Source organism: Nyctibius grandis, chromosome 7 (assembly GCF_013368605.1).
Source record: "Nyctibius grandis isolate bNycGra1 chromosome 7, bNycGra1.pri, whole genome shotgun sequence".
NCBI lineage: Eukaryota > Metazoa > Chordata > Aves > Nyctibiiformes > Nyctibiidae > Nyctibius > Nyctibius grandis.
In genome coordinates this window covers 4,985,312-5,004,865 of record NC_090664.1, presented here as the reverse complement: position 1 = coordinate 5,004,865, position 19,554 = coordinate 4,985,312, and the positions used below count along the sequence as shown (strand labels likewise).

At 42.6% G+C, this 19,554-nt stretch overlaps 1 protein-coding gene across 2 annotated transcripts in view; it reads right to left on the bottom strand.

Moving 5' to 3' along the window:
* Nucleotides 1-19,554, bottom strand: part of GLI3 (GLI family zinc finger 3) — a 197,175-nt gene that overhangs the window by 126,487 nt on the left and 51,134 nt on the right. For both annotated transcript variants that reach the window (XM_068404739.1, XM_068404741.1), the window contains exon 2: nt 16,241-16,483. In XM_068404739.1, coding sequence (XP_068260840.1) covers nt 16,241-16,483 — 243 coding nt within the window. The remainder of the gene's footprint in view (nt 1-16,240; nt 16,484-19,554) is intronic.

The following is a 19,554-nucleotide window of genomic DNA, read 5'->3' as shown; positions in this document are numbered from 1 at the left end:
TGCCCAAACCCTGTCAGAGCTGCTTGAATGACATTTTGATTCTGCTCTGCCACCCAGTATTCAGGTCCTTGCTGTATCTTATAGGCTACACTTACACTGCCTTTCCCAAGATGGAAAGCTTTGCAGCACACATGAGCTCAGGACGGGATCTAACAGGACAGAGTGCACAGAAATCACCTACATTTTGAAATTTTCTCTTCTTACAGCAAAACCAGAAGATGGACAAGCAAATCCCATGCGGCTCTAGCTTTGGGAGACAGAGGCCAGGAACAAAGTATACAAAGAGGTTAGGAAAATGGATGGTCCTGTCGATACTCAAACATGGATGAGTAAGTCTCGAAGGTAAGGGAGTGTGCATAAGATTTTACAGAAAATAGGCAGAAAAGTTTGGATGACCTTGATGGAAAGAGAAGACCAAAGAAAGAGCTGTGCACAAGGAGATACTAACAGGCTCTGAAGACAATTTGGAAATCCATCCAGCTTTTCTTCTTTCCTAATCAAACTCTTTGTTAATATGACTTGAATCTATATTAAGTGTTTAACACAACAGTTGGCAACTAAAATTCACTGGAACAATTTAACTAAGGTGAGTTCCTACAGTTCTCACAGAACGCGTTGCACTTAATAGAGTTTTTGAGTATCCATTTCTTCTTGCAGTGCTGGTACCTACAATTGTTACGGCCACTTCTAAAAGGAATATATACATGCTAACAACAGCATTCAGCAGCTTATGGCATGTATGTATATAAATACTTAATATGCACACACTTCTGTTGTATTGCCTTTTTTTGTTTGTTTTCAGATTGGTAAGTATTTTCTAAAAGCAAATAAAGACAATCTGGTATAGCAATCAAACTTACTTAGAACAACTCCCAGTCCATTCCACACTTGTCAGCCTGAGATCAGTTTTGATTACAATTTTGTTCCTTCCTAATAAGAAAGGTAAGATTCTACTGCTACTAATACAAAATACAGAATTTACTACCTTTGGAAAATTTTAGACTAATGAGGTATAAAGCCCCAAAGCCACAAAGAAATTTTTAATATATGTAATACAAATATATATACACACACACATCTATATACTTAAACACGTATACAGAGAGAGGTTTGAGTAGCACCTGCTGTAGCAGATTTATATAAGGACTTACAAGACCCTATTTTTAGCCGATTATAACTTCTGGAAACTTCTTTTTCAGGACTTATGTTTTCCATGCTGCTTCTCCTATTGAGCAAAATCAAGTACCATATTTTGGTCTATATCATAGCAAAAAACCAAACCAAAACAAACAAACAAACCAACCAGGTTTTCATTTTCATATATTGTTCCCCTCCCACAATGAAAGAATGGCTGAACTTTACGGTTCGAACTCCCAGGATGGTTGATCCCCACTGATTACTAGGTACTTTTGTTATTTAGAAGACACTAATACTAATATTAGTAAATGTTACCATGGTATATATACAAACAGTGCAAGAGCTGGCCATTTTACTTCCCTGTCTCCAAGAGCCATTATTTCTTAGAGCCTGGGTGAAGACAAGCCCAGGAGGCAGCCCCAGGGCCCAGAAGGCAACTCCATCCGTTTCTTGCCCCACTGCAGACTGTGTAGCTAAATCCTTGGATCACAGCATCACATTCATAGAATGGTTTGGGTTGGAAGGGACCTTAAAGATCATCTAGTTCCAACCCCCCTGCCACAGGCAGGGACACCTTCCACTAGACCAGGTTGCTCAAAGCCTCATCCAGCCTGGCCTTGAACACTTCCAGGGAGGGGGCAGCCACAGCTTCTCTGGGCAACCTGGGCCAGTGTCTCACCACCCTCACAGTAAAGAATTTCTTCCTACTATCTAATCTAAATCTCCCCTCTTTCAGTTTAAAACCATTCCTCCTCATCCTGTCACTCCATGCCCTTGTAAAAAGTCCCTCTCTGGCTTTCCTGTAGGCCCCCTTCAGGTACTGGAAGGCTGCTAGAAGGTCCCCCATCAAGCTGTCTGAAATCAGCGCCTCCCCTTTGTCCCATCCAACCCACTTGCATTTAGGATGAAAAAGGAAAGGAGCCAGGGCTGTTTACAGAACGGGTGACAATTTGGCTTGGTGTAGCCAAGCACATTTTTCCACCTGAAACAAACTTAACCACGTGCTGTACTATGAACCGTTGTTAAACTGCGGTGTTGACCTTCGGTTTGAAAAGATGCTTCCTAATGGCACCTTACACTGAGACTACACAAACAGCCATTAAATTCAATTAAATACTTAGCACCGGTAATTTTCATGCATTTGTCATCAGGGGGAAAAAATAATCTCCCATTCCTCTATTTTATGAAGTCAGAAATATAACAGCAACCTTCAGAATAGTTCTACGGAAGTCTGAATTGCTGACAACTAGCTCTAACATGGAATTAAAGAAGGGGGACATAAACCTAACATTACGTTACTCAAAGTATTTGTATCTTAGAGACAGTAAGTATAGATTATTCTACACATACTCATTATATACATATATGTTATTATATACATATGCAATATATGCATCAAGACTAAAGCTACAGCACTTGATTGCATGTGTATATATAAATCAGGTGTGTCTGTGTGTATAAAGTTAGGCTGCCAAGAATTTGCCTGTATTTCTTCAAAAAACAGGTCTTTTTGAAGGGATCTACAGCACCTCGCTTCATGACATATTTTATTACCTTTATTTTAGTTAATCTTTTTTCCTTAGTTTCTGCTTCTCCCATCCTCCCACCCTCTCAGAATTAGCTATTGGGGAAAAAATTTGTATGGGCAGAATTTAACGAGCTTCGCAAATACAGTAAAAATTAAATATGTGCATTACTCTTAAATTATGTGTAGCTTGGAAACGTAAGAGTGTATGAAGGTCACAGGCATATTTATGGTAATAACGGCACCATACAGTTTTATATAGCCAGCATTAGCTATAGGGTTTCCTATATTACTTTTATATATAAAGAAAACTAATCTGCTATACATGCATTACGAGCACTTTGCAACATACCATTTAACTTCCAAACAGAACACCTGAAAAACAACCCAGAAGGCTTGTGAATGCGCTCTTTTGCTTGCTTTTTCTTTATAAAGTAAAATCACTACATAATTAATGACCAGGTACTCTGTAGGCAACAAGGCACAACTCATTATTTTATCCCAAAAGGATTCAATTTATAGCTACTGCTGAGTATTCTAGGTAGAAAAATAGGGTTTTTTTAATAAAACACACTATCACCTTTCATAATAATTTGAATTAGGGACATCAAGCTGCTTAATATGGGTTCAGAAGAGTTAAGCTTCAGTACTTCTACTGCAAGATAGAGACGAGTCCCTTAGGTTATTTATTACCCTCAGAGCAGTAAGTTTACTTTTACCTGTCAGGGTCATTGATACTGTTTTCACTTATCCAACATGAACCTTTGTCTTACTTTTACCTCAACCACCATCTTTTAAGTTATAGTATCAAAATGACTTTGTAACACGCTGTTCAATTACAGAAATAATGAATGACACTGAAGAAAAAAAAATTCCTCTTCAGAGTAATGTTCCTTTCTTTGCAATCAAGGCTGCATGCCTTTTTTTCATCTCCAAGAAGTAGATCTATCCTAGAGTTACACAGAAACAGTACCAATAACAGAACATATCATGGATCTGGAAGGCACTTGCTTCCCACTGCATGACCAAACCCAGGGTATGATCCCACACGCATCACTGCTGCACTCTGCCTGCTGCTGTTTCACTGAGAGCAGGCTTTGCCCCTTGGAGAAAATGGTAAATGTTTTTCATAAACAAACCCTTATAAATGCAGATGCATCTTTTTAATAAATTAATGCTAATAATTTACAACATTCCTATATCCTGAACCCTCCTCCCCAAGCAGAATGGCATGAATGCAAAATCGACTAGTGCAGGCATGGGAATAAGCCGGCAATGGGATGATTTCTGATTCTGAAGCCAAACATCATCACTCCCCTCCTTTAAAAAAGGAGAAAGGGGGGTGGGCGCAGGAGAAGAAAAGAAAAAGAAGGACTGCCAAAACCAGCAGGCTGAGTAGACTAACCGGAAGCGCACAATTTACTGCTAATGGTTCGGTGTCTGCAAAGGGCTGCTCAAGCTGTGCTCAACAAAAACTCAGTAATAGCCAAAGAGGGAAGCAAAAAAAGGCGACATGTTTGGTTTTACTTTCTGTCAAATACTGTTAAATATGAGCCACTTAAAAAAAAAAAACATAGAATGAAAGAATGCAATAATGCTTTGTACAGGTGGTACCAAGGTCCCTGGCTGGGCCTTCAGACAAAACCATTCCCATGTAAACCTTAAAGAGGATTAATCCTCAAGGACCACTGTAATGAGACCTTAAAAGGCTGAACAACAGCAGCCTATCACGGAGGGAAGCAGTAGCCTGCTCCCAGAAGTCTTCTCTAGCAGAGTTACATCAAAGCAAACTGGGACCAGATAGCAGGATTCTGCAAGAATCCCTTATCTCGGCGCTAGCGGATGCTTCTCCTCTGATTGTCTTGAACTGCCACCTGTCCCAGGCATCTTTGAAGGCAACGCTAAGCCTGTGATGGATCTGACCTCCTTGAGCTGAGATGCTTTTATGTCTTTCTTCATTTTCTGCTCTGTTACATTCTTTCCCTGCAACGCACACTACATGAAACAAAGGGAGTTCTCACTCCTTGACTTACTGTCCCCAGCTATTTAAAAGCAAAAAAACAATGTTAAGGATTATACTCTACCCGCAATATGGAGCTGTCCTCAGGAGACAAGCCTCTTATTTTTGAGTTATAACTAGATGGCTTTTACACGAAGGGACTTTACAATGAGGTTCAACGTTGCTGGGAGCCAAGATATGAAAGCTGCATATCAGAGATAGCTTAAAAAACAAAAAGGTTCATAATACAGAAGTATATGAAAAATCACATTACAAAAATAAGCAGGAAAATAACCAGGAAGCAACAAGCCTCAAAGAAAACACCAAATTACTGTAGTGTACGCATGCATCCCATATTGCACACAAATATCCTGTAATACCAGTGTCTAGCATACTGTAACAGTGCCGAATTCATCCTAGATTAAAACAAAAAGAGTTAGCCAGTTCGAATAAAACAGCAGCTCTACTACCTAAGACACATGCGGACACTGACATAAAGTATCCACCCAGCTCACACACAAGGATAAGGCTTTACCATCAATGTCACCTGTCAGGGTTGCAGTTTGTAAACAGCAATACACTGCTGGCAACCGTGATCCCACCATCTTGGTGACATGTATGTCCCGTAGGTATCAGCCAGAGTTACAGAGAGCTGAAAACGGGATCAAGGAGGCTGTCATCAGATTTTATTCTGATAGCTACAAGCCACAATATGCAAGTCACCACAGTCCTAAAAAGTCTGGGCTGAGGAGAAATGCTGCTACAGCTCCCATCTGTGGTTTCCCACTCCTACACTCTATCAGTTCTGAACCAGTTTCTAAGTCCTTGTCTTCTAAGTGCATGGTACTGTCAGAAGAACAAGCAGTAAAGTACAGCTAGGCTGAAGAGGATGCTGCCTGCCAGCAGCACCTCTCAGTTCCCTGAACTGACAAAATAAAAGGGTGCCATTAGTTGCAGTTAGGTGGGGCTCATGGAAGTGTTACACAGCAGGATGGAAGCAGGAAAGAGGGAGCACCTTCTGCTTTTGAAGCTTCCTGGGAAATCACAGCTGGGAGAATTCAATCAACCATGTTAAATGGTGAGATTCTGCATCAAACAGCTAAACTGGACACTTGGTCTCTCATCATTACACACAGACAGGCAAAGACTGCAGCGAACAAGGAGCAGATATATAGGGTCTGAATGCTGATTTAAAAAGGCCTTGCATGGAAAACACTGAGCACACCACAGCACTTCCTGGAGCCAAGACCTATTGGCACACGTTGCCAAACGAACATAGCCTAGAGGCATGCTCAGAAGGAATTTAAAGTTGAAGATGACTTCTTCCCATCCATATGACAATTTGTATAACAGGGTATTGTGCTTCAGGACCACAAAGCAATGTCAGGATAGCACCAGCCTCCCCTAAGAAAATACAACAGTCACTTCTCAACAGCCAGCAGAGCACAACATTTCAGATGACTGTCTTCCTCAGAGAGCTGCATCAATACCTTGTGTAGCCTTAACAAGCAGTATCCATGTCTACATCATTTCTTAAAGGCAGCCCAGAGGCCACCCCCTTAAGATACGGCACGTCAGCCTTGTACTCTGCCAGTCTTCAAGCATGGCCTCAGCAGCAACTGGCCTACACCCCTCTGGTCCAGTAGGACCCTGCACGCCCAGGTCAGCCCCACGTGTTGGCACAACACGGGCAACACTCCCATAGGCTGTCTAACAAAAAACCCCAGAGAGGGAGGCTGGTCAGGATGCAGAGGCGCAGCATGCTTTAACCTCCCCGTACAGACCACCTTTTCAGAGGGGTACACACAGAAAACTAACATCTCTGCGAGGAATCACTACAGCAGCCCATGTCCTCAACCTGCCTTTCTGGTTTATGATGCAGAGAGGATGGAAGGCACTTCTAAACATAGGATGCGTGTTAATCTGTGATGTACATGATAAATAGCTACCGTCCTTGAAGAGATGTGCCATTGCCCCGTAAGAACCCAGAAACACTTTCACAGGCCAGCATTTTGGGTTTCATTCAGGTTTTGTAATTTTTTCCACAGGAGCAGACAAAGCCAGATGGGGTCTTTGGTCTTTATAAGGGGTTTCTTCCAGTTGGCTTTACGTGCCTATAAACTTGTTTAAATTTTCTGTACTCAAGTTGACAAATCAAGAAAAACTGAAAACAAGTACAGACCATGGTCACTGCCAGTCTCAGGCGAAGTAGGGGCATATATGAGCAGGCCATACATCAGACTTTCCAAATCAAACATCCCAAGTACTGGGCAGCTCAATGATTAGCCAGTGATATATGACTAGTGCTCCTCTTCTCCCTTCTAGTTAAACGAAGACAAAAATTCCACTCCTATCATAGCAGCAATTAAGGTTTTCCATGTCTGGCACCAATTTGATTGCTAAAAGCACTGTAGGTCACTAGTGTTGATGCCAACTCAAATATCGTCCAGCATGAAACATGGCTTTAGTGCCAACAGCTTCCTATCACTGTACCACGCTGGTCCATCCCGGTAAAGTGAGCAACCACTGTTTATACATAACACAGGCCTCGATACAGCAAACCTTATTCACCCAAGTAATGCAATTTCATTTCAACAACGTCTAACAGAAGTCAAGGCCAAAGCTGGAGGCTTTCAACAGTGGTATCTGTAGGCAGGTTGGTGAAAAACATACAAATCAAATGCAGTACCTTTTTACACTAAGGAGTGAGACATGCTGGAATGAAATTTATTTCAACACATTCTACCTCATTAGTTATTTGCTTCAACACTTGGTATGGTGTTACACTCAGCTGTTACCATAATCAGCCGTTTATTTGAAAGTATGTCATATGCCATTACTTTTGGCTTGTTACCATAAGCTACTTCAACAGGGGACTGTAGATAGAGGAATAACAATGTTCAGCTCTTCATCTGCGAAACGGTAACACAGATCCTTGGGAATTATGATTTTAAATTACAACTAGCATGAGGAGCAGGTAAAACAAAAGGCTAGAATATAAGGCAACTAGGGATTATTACGAAGTTCACTGAAGGCAGCAGCTGTTGATTCCCTGAATTCATTGGGTTCTGGATCAGTGCCGTTCAGCTGCTTGGGAAAAATGATGGCTCGGGGCAGCACTGAAATGGGAAAGGGAAACCAGAATGAACAATGGGTGACCCTCTCCGCTACCTTATTCAGTGTGAAGCAGGAAACAAGCATAGTTTAGATCAGAAAGCAATTCTGTTTTCTGGGGAGCTATCTGTGCTGAACTCCAAAAACTCAGCAAGACAAATTCTGAAAGACAATACAAAACATTCTTTTTTTTTTTTTAAGTGATTACTTTTATTTGTAAAAGGAAGTACAAAGATGATGTACAAACCTGTACGTACAAACACCCCCATGCAAATACTGCCTTTCCTGCTGCCGTGTACTGACCACCACCACCCATGCCAATGACCACATGGCAATACAGCAGCTGCACTCTTTAAAACACAGCTACCAATACACTGATACTTAATACAGCACTGGTTCCCCACACTGGTGGTTGCTGCCTTGGCTGTGTTATATGATCACAAACGAAAAAAGGTAGCCAGTATAACTCTGACTGCAGGGGGAAGCGCTCCTGACATGATCTCCAAACTCAGATGTGACCCACTGAGCAAGCTCAAGAGCCCCAGTTGCAAGTAATTTGAGAAGTGTTTTAATAAGAGGTTAGAGAGTACTGTGTAAACTAGCCAAGAGCCAGGCTAAGAGGAAGCTAATTGGGTTGCTAGGTGTGAATAAAAGGAAGCAGAGGCTATGGCTAAGAGGCTCTCCTCCTAAGTACTGAGCTCCATCAATAGGAATAAAGCTGTATCCGCTAGTGATCCTGGAAATGGTTCAGCAACCAAAGCATTTAAACTGTTTTAAAAGTAAAGGCCTCTTCAACCCTGGACTCCAACAGGAGGCCAAAGCTGGTGCCAAGAGACTTCCATGGGACGATCTCGAAACTGTACCTTCTCAGCAGGAACCACACTGTCTTTCAAAACCTCCCTTGACAAGTCCATGCCGTGGGGAGAGCAGGTCCATGGTGTCCCCACGCTGCCATTACCCCCACTGCCCAGCCTGAGGTGTCCTCTGGGACGCAACACCCTCTTTCAGTGCCCACACACTTGGGCTTCCCCCCAGCCCCAAGAAAGGAGAGTGCACATCCAGATCTCAGTGACAAGCACCCAGGATGCAACAAAACTAACACCAGGGAACCATGAAAGAGGAGCACCCTGCAGACATTAGCTACTCTGCAATCTAATTATTGCCACAGATTTCTTCACAAGAGCTGGATGATGGCAGCAGAGATGGGGATAAAAAAGAACCGAATTTAAATGTTTATTTTCTACATTTGGACACACCGATTTAAATGCCCAGTTACAACACTGACAAGGATTCAGCTGCCTAAACACAGACACATAGTGCCATCTTAGACCCCTAAGGTATCCAAGACATTCATACAGAGTTAACAGATATGACATAGGATGTACTGAAGACCAGTCTTTCCATGGTGGCAGACACAGACCAGTGGCAGACACAGACCAGCTGTGAAGGCATGAAAATGGCACTTAGGCAACTGAATTCCCTCTATCACGTTAACCAGATGGAAGGCCACCAATCCCAAGAGAACCATCCCCCTGGCAGTGTATAGCACTGCACAGTGGTTAAGCACATGGCTTGTACTCACCAGCTCAGGAAAATGTGCTTCATTTCTTGGTGAAAATCACAACCACTGAACCAGCACCTGGTTCACACGTTTCCCATGCTTTGCCACAAAGACTCGAGTTGTCACAGCCACAAAGTTCCTTGCAGATACAGGTAACACATCTGACACCAAAAGCCACATTAGGCTGAGTTCTGGCTAACCTTTTTTGAAGCTCTAAGTCAAAGAGGCTGCTTTTCAAACCGTGTCCCCTTTGCCCTGCGAGCATTTCTTGGCCAAGCACTCATAAAAAGCTGACTGACAGACAGCAACTTCGGGCATTATGGGATGCTTCAAAATTTGCAACAAACTATGCTTATCTTCCTTTGGCCACTAGTTCTCCACATACTCGTCATACTTGGCTAACCCCTTGCACTCCACAGCCTCAACAACAGCACAAAGATCACTCTGATAACTAATAAAAAGAGAAAACTAGTGATCCTGCCTGTTGAAATGGCAGCAATGAGCACAACAGCTATGCATCATGCAGTGGGCTTTGGTTTGGGGATTTTTTTGGGGGGGTGGGGGGAGTTTGGTGGTTGGTTTTCATTTTTTTTCCAGAGAACACAGCAATGAGAAGTACCACATCTCCTGCATGCTAGCAGATCTCTAGGAGGGGAGAGGAAACTTTATTAAAACTTTTCAACTCAGATTTTTATGGCTTCTAATCCCTCGCCCCCACCCCCTTCCAGGTGCTGATGCTATAGAAGTTACCATGTAGGGACACAAGATCAGTCCAAACCCACTACAATCTTGTCACAAGGCTCTTACAGACAGAAATGTCCACTTCTCAAGGAATACAGAAACTTTGAAGAAGCTTTTCTTTCTCTCCTGATTGAGGGACAGCTGATCTGCCTTGAGGCTGAAGACATGGATTACATTATTTCTTGGCTTTTTTTTTCCAGAGTTCTTAACTATGATTCCATGGCTCTGAGCAAAGTATTCTGTCTCCTTCCACGAAGGCAGCATATAACAAATACACACTGTAAAGCATCTAAAAAAGCTTCAGCTGACAAACCAAATCAAATCTGTGAAAGAGGTGTTTTTGCGTTTGTCCTCTGTCAAAAAAAAAAAAGATTACCAGAAACCATCTGCTTCTCAGAAGGCTCCATACCTGGTACTGCCTGGCAGGTAAATTCTCTTAGGTACCATAGAGGGATAATTTTTTTTTAAAAAATGTGATCCTCAGGACATTTTTAAAATTTCGAAGTCCAACAGAATTACAGGGCCGTAACAGATCTCAAAGATCCTATTCTACCCTCCACACACAAACAGGATCACCTCTTTCCATATCATTGCCTGTAGTTTGCAGCAGAAATTAATACTACTGGTAATGACAAGAAAAACGTCAATATTTGAAGATATGTATTCACCTAACCTTAAAAAAAAAAAAAACACAAAAAAAAACAAAGCAAAAAACCCTAAAAGATCACCTTTCAGTTTCTCAACCACATTACATTTCAAGGCCTTTGGGATATTGGCAGTTCTGCAGTCTGTCTTATGCTGAGGAGAGAGAAAATCCAGTAGAAGGACATCTCTATGTGCCACTTGGGGCTGTAAATCTATGGGTGCAATTGTTACTTCCAAATGAGAGGACTACGCAGGGGCAGCAACTCCAGGGCTCTCAAGAGACCCCACTTATGCCACAGGACTCCAGAGAAATGGACAGGAAATATTTGTAGTGAGCTGAACTTCCCAAACATGACCAGGGAGGTTTGGGAGGCATCCTGGGAGAAGATATTTCCATTTATAAGCTGCTGTTAAACTTAAGAGGTCTGCAGCACCTTCCAAAATTTCAAACTGAAGCTGCCTCTTACCCCAAGTTTAATTTTGAGTGCAGTAATGGATTTTTTTGGTTGGAGGCTATTTTAAGATACTATTACATTTTAGATTTTTATCCCCAAAACATTTTTCCAAACATGCTAATTTTCTTCAAGACGAACACTTCAGTTGCTCAGCTGACACCAGTAATCTGACATTCACTTTTGTACTACAGGCTTTTTTTCCTGTGAGTTTTATTAAAAGCTTTCGATTTTACTTTTTCCAACTACTCCTCCTTGACAACATTTGGAAACCACCCCATAAATCACTGCCAGTGGAGAGTTTTGTTACTAGAGTGCTTAAGCCCCTCCCCTGCAAAATGCTGCAGAAAGCGCTGAAGAAGTAGGACCCAGATTTTCAGAGGTATTTAAGAGGCCAAACTCACTTTGAAATTGAAAAGCCCCTAAATGTCTTTAAAGACCAGCTCTAAATCTCTACAAGGATTCCTCACTGACACTCTCCTACTGCTCTCCAACAAGGCTGAGGGAAAAGTCTCTATAAAAAGCTGTCCTGGGCTCCTGCCACCTGGTGACGCTGGGAAGCTAGAGGTGAGCTAAGTGCCCACTTTGGGACTATCCAACAGTATCTCGGTTGTCCCTCCAGAGTCGCAAAATGTGCCAGGGAGAAGACAAGGAAGGCCACCAGCTCCCCCCTCTACAAAGCAAATGGAGATACCCCTGCCATGAGCTCATCTGCTGGTGGCAACCTGGACTGCTGTCACCATCCAATGCACCGCACATAGGTGGCCATCGTTGTTCAAGCCACATTGCCATGAAAAGTCATTGCTTTCTAATTATTGCATCTTAAGACAGTGTTTCCAGTTACCAGTTTGCATTTGCAGAGACAGAATCTAATTTCCTTTTTTTTTTTCCTTCTCCTTTTTCCTTTCCTATGGGGAGATGAAGGAAGGGGAATTCTTGTCAATAGAAATTAAAACGCAGTAAATTAACAAGTGCACCTAGCGAATCAGCACTGTATTTTCTTTGCTGTGGTTTTTTGTTCACGTTGCAAATTGATTTTGAGATGACACTAACACTGGGTAATCTAACCTGGGCAGTTATGAGGGGCCCGATCCTTACAAAGCACAAGTCCAGGCACGGGCGGTGGGAACTGAGGGCAATCAATACCTTTGGAGGGTTAATCCTATGAAATGTGCAATAAGCAGTTCCCACTTCCCCAGACAGATAGAGAAGCTTCAAAATGAGCAGAATAAATCCCCAGTAAGGAAAAAGAAAAAAAAAGTGAGTTCCTACTTTCAGCTACATTCAGTACAACCTCTTTGAGATGAAGGGATGTACCAGAAAGAATCCTGCCAGGGCCATTCCTGTATATACGAATTTTTAGATCAGAGCCAACTGAACTGTCACTGCTTTTTACTTAAGATAATTCTTCAGGCTTTACTAATTAGGAGCTAACAATTCTTTCAGACGAGCTGTGAAACCCAGGGAAGAATACCAGCAGTATGTTTTAAATCAAAGTGTTTACATCAGGAATGATTCATTTTTTCCATGAGGAATGACTTGTGAGACAGGCACTCTTAGCACTGCCATAAATCTGCGTGGGAATTAAAATTGGGGAAGAGAATAACAAAGGGAAGTTGCTATCCCCACCTCCCCTGCCTCAGCCCCACCTCTAGAGACAGAATTTACATTAACAAGGGGCTCCAACTACCACTGCAGTCAGTGTTTGAGAAACATAGGGGTTTAAATCCATTTAAGAAACACTGTGATTAAGCTCAGTAACCCTGCTCTCCTCGATAAGAAAAGGTGCAACACATGAAAGGAAACTCCAGCATTTTTGTTATCTGCTTTAAAGCTTTTAAAACGCAAAAAGTTTTTTTAAAAGTTAAAAAAAAAACCAAAAACAAGACCCCCACACTTTGTGAGCAGTGTTTAAACAGTGCTTAAGAAATCTGTAACAAAAAGACAGAAACCAAAAATTTCTGGTTTAGGCCTGTATGTTTTCCCTTTTATCTCTCGGAGGACAGAGGGCTGTGGGCTGAGCACATTCTCAGATGCTAAATGGTTGAGGGGCTCTCTGGCAGTGCAGAAGGGCCACCAGCTCCATAGCGTGTTTCATCCCAGCTGTTTGAAAAGCTGGTCCACTTGAAACCCAACCATTATCCCCACCCACACTCTGCAGGAGAGCAAACTCCCCCTCAATGAGGTATTTATTCCATGTATATGGTAACTATTATTTCCAACATTTACAACATCAGTCATTTTAATTAGGAAAAAAAATTATAACAAAAAATCCTGCCACGCACATACACAGAGACATACACATTTACATGTAAAAATGCAAAGCATTCAAGTTGTTTCTAATAACTGAAGCTCCTGGAGAGGAGATGCGTTCCACACACAACTGACTTAAATGCTCTTTTTTCTTTTCTTGCCATAAAAACATACAGATGTCCTCCTTCAAAAAAAATTATTTTCCCTTTCCTGTGTTACAGGAAGCCTGCCCACACTTTTAAATACAAAGTGGGTATAAATAGAAGCACAAATTAGGCATCTTGAAAAGTCTGTATTTTCCAACCACAGGGAAACTAAGGAATTACTGTGAGTGTTTACATACCTATGTTGAATTATAACAGTATTTTCTAGCCATATGCCCAGCAAAACTGGCAAGAAACTAAGGATGGAAATGATAGCCTTGCTGGTTCTTCACCTGTTGCTGCAGCGGGACTGGAGTATGTTCTACAGCTTTCTTCATATGGACCACTGTAAGTGTCATCCTGACTACAGTCACCACCCCGATGAAAGCATGTCTTATGTATAGAAATGATACAGCTACTATGAAAATTTCACTAAGCCTGTGCTTTCCTATAAATCCAACGAGACATTTGTCTCTTTAGTTGTCCTCGTGTATCACATCTGCTAAAGGTAAATAAAAGCATGATGGCTCTTTACATGACATTAATTTTATAAATCGGTGAGTACAAATGTACGCCTCGCTACAGCAGCAGTGAAGCAGGTCTGCCCAGGTGATGTTTTCTGACTTAGACTTCTGCTTTATCATTTTGCTCATTTAAAATTAACTCATCTCCTGTTTCTCTGCTGTTACATGCCGGATAACTTCTGCTGTTCTCTCAACTTCTGACATCAATGTTTTTCTAGTGGCCCATACATCCTAACTAGCTAGTGTTATTGGTCACAATACAGACATAGCAGCTTCATTAAATCTTGAGAACTCTCATCAAAAGGCAAATTCAATAAAGTAAAACTAAATAAACTAAATGCAAAGCACTCAGACTCATTCTCACCGGCCGGCCCTTTTTTCTTCAGTCTGAATGTTCAATAGTATCAATAACATTTTGAACTAGATTTAAGGAGTGAGCTGGCAGCTGGTCAGATGGTCAAAATGGCAATCATCACCACCAAATTCAGCACAAGGTTTGTTGTTTGTTTGGAAGGTTGTTTTTGTCACACATTTCACCTCTCCCCAGCTGTACTGCCTACAACTAGAGAAGCTATTTTGCTTCCCCGATAAGATTTTATTTTTTTAAAGTGAGATTTGGGGGCTGCATTAACAAACTGTAAGCCACGCATGGCATCTCCAACCTGCAAGCTAGTATTTCTACGCACTGCTGCTCGTGAGCAGTGGTGTGCTCTGCACATTCACGCCTCTGGCAGACAAGTCTGCTGCTGGTGTGCTGCAGCACAACCTCCTCAGCAGAAAGATGAGTAACTCCCCCAGAGGGTTCGAGTAGGGCTGTGCGAGAGAGGAGGAGGGTGCACAGAAACCGACTGCCTACCCTGGACGAAAGCTCAAAAGCTTAACTGCAAACTTTTCCCCTAAATACTGAGCTAAACTATAAAGACAACAAGTGCTCGTTTTCTGATAATACCTCCATCCTTATTAACAATTTTTTAGAAAGGAGGTTGGTGAGACTTAAGGTTGAGCGAGACATACTTTGATCTGCACCCTGATGAGCGAACATTCACTCTTTGCTGCTAGCCCAACTAATGAAGGGATAAAATTAGCTTTTATCCCTGGCACTTTCTTTAGCAAAAAACCATGCACTAATCAGCTGTCCTCACTAATCAGTCATCTGGCTAATGACCTTTGCCTTAAAACACTAAAATTTCCGAATGATGTGGAAAAAAAGAAAACCCCAACGCAGACTGGCCCCTCTTTGTGGGTCTTAAACCTGTCATCTGTAACCGGAGACTGAAAGGCTAAATGGCAAATCTGTATCCTGACTGGGTGATAAATCTATAATCAAAAGGCACAAGCCTTGACACCTCAAGATGTACTTCATTACTACACAACTACATGATTTTTTTTCTCTTTCTTTTTTGTAAACTAGAAGCAGATGAAAAAAAAAATTGCTCAACTCCCTCATATTTTGCCTGTGGAGAAATCCATTCCACATCTGTGTTCAAGTGTCAGTTAATTTCTTACTTTTTTATTAATGCCTGAGCAGGAATTCAGAAGTCGAAACCGTTTGCCTTTTTTCCCCCCGCCTAGAACTTCAGGGAACTGTAGCTGGGGATGAAAATTGCAAAACCACTCCATCAGCCCGCATACTCAAACACACACGTGAATCCCTAAAAAACCTCCAAAACAAAACAAAACCCCCCCAAAACACAGCAATAAACCTTGCAGTCCACCCTGCCTCAAATTCTCATTGTACAAGGCACTGTCCTTCCTCCTCTTAATACTGTACTTTATTATTTTAAAAGAGGGATTTTAAGGCCTGTTTCATTTTCCTTCTGTGCTTTCTTTAATGAGGCTTTTTTTCTTCATGTATTAAGGAGGTGGAGCAAATGCAACCCTGGATGGCTGAGGAGGATTAGCAACAGATGAGATGTCCTGTGGAAGTTGCTTTGCAGAGGCCTGTGATAATTTCGAGCTGCAAATGCAACTGCCTCCTGGCTTTTAACTTCAGAAAAAAATATTGTATTACCTCAACCCCCCTCCCCCAGACAAAGCAGTTCTCCCTGGGGACGATGCAAGGCGACAAATAAAATTGCATTAAATGTGACAGCCTTGACAGCCTTCCAACTTTGCATCCCCAAACGAACCAGCAATCGATACTCACGGTAATGAGGGTCCATGTAACCGTTTCGGGGGTCCATGGTAAAGAGCGTCCCGCGGTAAGGTACGGAAGGTTCGGGAAGGTGCGATATAGATCCATGGATCTCCTTCTTGATTAATGAGGCCCTTTCCTCGCTCGACGTGGAAGGCTCTTCACTGATCTTGCCGAGGCCTTGCCCACCCTGCGGCTGCATTGTGATCGCGTTCCTTCTCTCTCTGTGATAGGTCTGCCCAGGACTTTCATCCTCTGCAAAAAAAAAAAACGAGGGAGAAGAAAGAGAGAAGGGAAGGAGAAAGAGAGACACACACTTTTAGCCCATTTATAGTAAACACAATAAAGAAAAGTTCTCCCTCCCCCACATCCTCCTCCTCACTATCCCCTCCTCACGGTGTAAGTTTGTGCCAGTAGGTGCACGTGTGGCTATGAGAGATGGCCCGGGGAAGCCCACCCATTCTGAGCAGGCAGCTGCTGAGCGGTAGATCATCGTCACCCATGCGCCGACGCTCCTGCCAGTGGGGCTATCAATCCTGTGAGGACAAACACAGGCTTGCTGTTTTCTTGTCTCTGGGACAAGGAGACTGGGAGTTTGGGCTGCGTGACAGGGAGGCAAAAAAACAATTTGTCACAAAGAAGAGAAGATGAACCCCGCTGGCTGGGCCTAAATCACACCTAGCCACCCACCGCTGCTCTGCAGCCCGGCTCCAGGTCCAGGAGCTTTGCTTCTGTGAGAGACTGGAGCCTTGCAGGAAGGTCATTAGCAATCAGAAGTAAGGTGGCCAGCACTAGAATGGGTAAAATTGCTCAAGATACAGCACAGCAGCACCAGGCAGGCACAAGGGAGGCCACCCACTCTAACAGTGTCACCACAAGGACGCAAATGGAGGGAAGTGGAGAGTGCTCCCCCTTTTTCCCCCCATATCCACACATACAAAGCCACAAATTCATAATGACCAAGGGGAAAAAGAAAAAATTTGGAGGATCAAACCCAAGTCCTAGTCTGGAGTATATCTCTAGGCCTGTGTTACCACTTGTGAGGGCAAGAGGGCCTCCTGATGATGGCTCCATCAGCCCCCCTTGCAGGCAGCCCCAGCACCAGCAGTCGAACCAACCCTCTGCTCCCATCTGAATTTTAACCTCCACGGACCACGTGTACCCTTCGAAAACCAGACCAAGTGGTTCTGTTCTTCAAAAGACAGATACGCGTTCCCAAGTACATTTCACACGTGCCATGTGGAGGGATTTTGTTAGCTACACAAGTCTCTACTGAAAAATGCTCCCCTAGAGTTGCAATATTGCTTTAAAATACAAAGACTTTTCTCTAAACAAGCACAGTTGCTGGCTGTAATCCTGGCCCATACCCACGCTCCAGGTACAGCCTTGTTCAATCAACCACCCTGCACATACAGGCATACACCAATACATCTTGAAGAAGCACTGATAAATATGCTTAGCTTCAAAAGTTGCTCAGTGGTTCTATAACTGCATGAGGAACCTCATATTATTAAACACTGGGCACAGGAAAGGTAACTAGAAAGGAAATTAAAACACCCCTAGGAAATAAAACTAAGGAACACAGACTCTACAACCCACATGCAAGGAAGGATCACTGAAAACAGTGCCAAGAGTGCACTTCAGTTGTCAGAGATGTGAGGTCAGGGCTAAATTTTCACTTGTACCTTGCCCTGGTGTACTCGTTCACACAGTGAAAGCACCAGTGAGCAATTCACCAGGAGACTACTTTCACCAAGCCTAACACCAGCATAACTCAACCTATTTGCCTTCATATGAATTACATTAGAAACAGGCTCTGTACATATAGATACTTGGCCCGGAATTTTGGCTAATATATTCATAAACTAGCTACACCATTGCTTTGAATGCAGTGCTCACTAGGCTTCTCCCTGCCCCTTCTCCTCCCAAGTAGGGACCAGAAAACCCAGCAGTGTAGCCTATTGAGTGCTTAATTATTGAGTGCTTAATACTATCTCTAAGTATTACAGCAACCAGGGTTTGTTGACTGTCCTGGTTTGGCACTTTAAACCGTGACATTGACTTATCAGCATCTTCCAGGGACTGAATTTTTTACAGCCAGCAGTAATTCTCCATACAGAGCATTTCCAGGATTGGGTCTGAGGAGAAAGAGTTAATGGAAACGGACAACAACACTGCAGAGTTTAAACCCTTTGCCCTTTTCTACGTTTTATTAATATGCACAGGCACTGGTCCCTGCTCTGGATTAGCAGGGTTTAAGGTTTCAACTTTTTACACCAAAGCTGGTTTTAGTTAGAGAACGGCAAAAAGGAGTCTAAAACTTTAAAACTTATATGAGGTTTTTAGAAAGCTGCTTGTATAACTAAAAAAATAAATCACCCCAAAGTCATATTTTCCATCATGTTTCTCTCTAGACAGAGTCTTTTATGTTAAATTTCAACCTAGAGTGAACTTTCACTGATGAGATGTAAACTCTTGTAAATATAGGGGATTACACTCTATTTGAAATCCTGACAGACCCTTAAGCAGAGCAAGCTAACCTGTGCTACCACAGTACGGAAAGAGGCAAGCTGGAGTGATTTGTGGGGCTGTATAATCAATCCGGGGACCAGATAGGATTTCAGTTCTTTTACCCTTCCATATAAAGATAATATTTGTTAAAACTGCCATCCTGGGATACAACAAGAAGCTGACGTCTGTCTGCAGGCTCCGCTTTTATACTTTCCTTCTCAAAACATGCATATGTCATGAATCAAGGTACTAGTGACTGCTATGGAACAAGCTGATTTTCCAAATTGCTGAATGAAATTTAAAACCTGCTTTCAGTAACTTTGAAACTAAAAGAAAAAATGTGGTTTGTTTTAATAAGCTTTCTTCTTTTTTTGGTTCCTCAAGGAAAAAAGGAAAGAAACAAAAAAAAAAAGAGCAGTATTTTTCCTTCTGCAAACCATCTCTCTCCCCATTATGAAATCACTGCCGTGTGCTTTTAGAAGTCAAACATTTCTGTCTGCTGCCATGTAAAAATCCCCCCTGAAGTCTTTTTTTTTAAAAAAAAAAAAGTAAACATGACAGCATTTTTGCAATAATAAGGCATATTCAACAGCTGAACCTCTCGCTAAACGTTTCCTTCACGCCCCACGCCACCAAGCTGCTTTTGATAGGGGGGCAGATGAGAAACTTGACAGCACCCACGCTCCAGGAGACCAACAGGCGAGCGGTTTTGCAGGAGCTCCCGGCGCCGAGCGGGAGACTCCTCTTGCAGCAACGCTGCTGACTCTCCCAACAGCAGGCGAGCCACTCCGCTGCGCCGAACGGCAAAGGCTGTC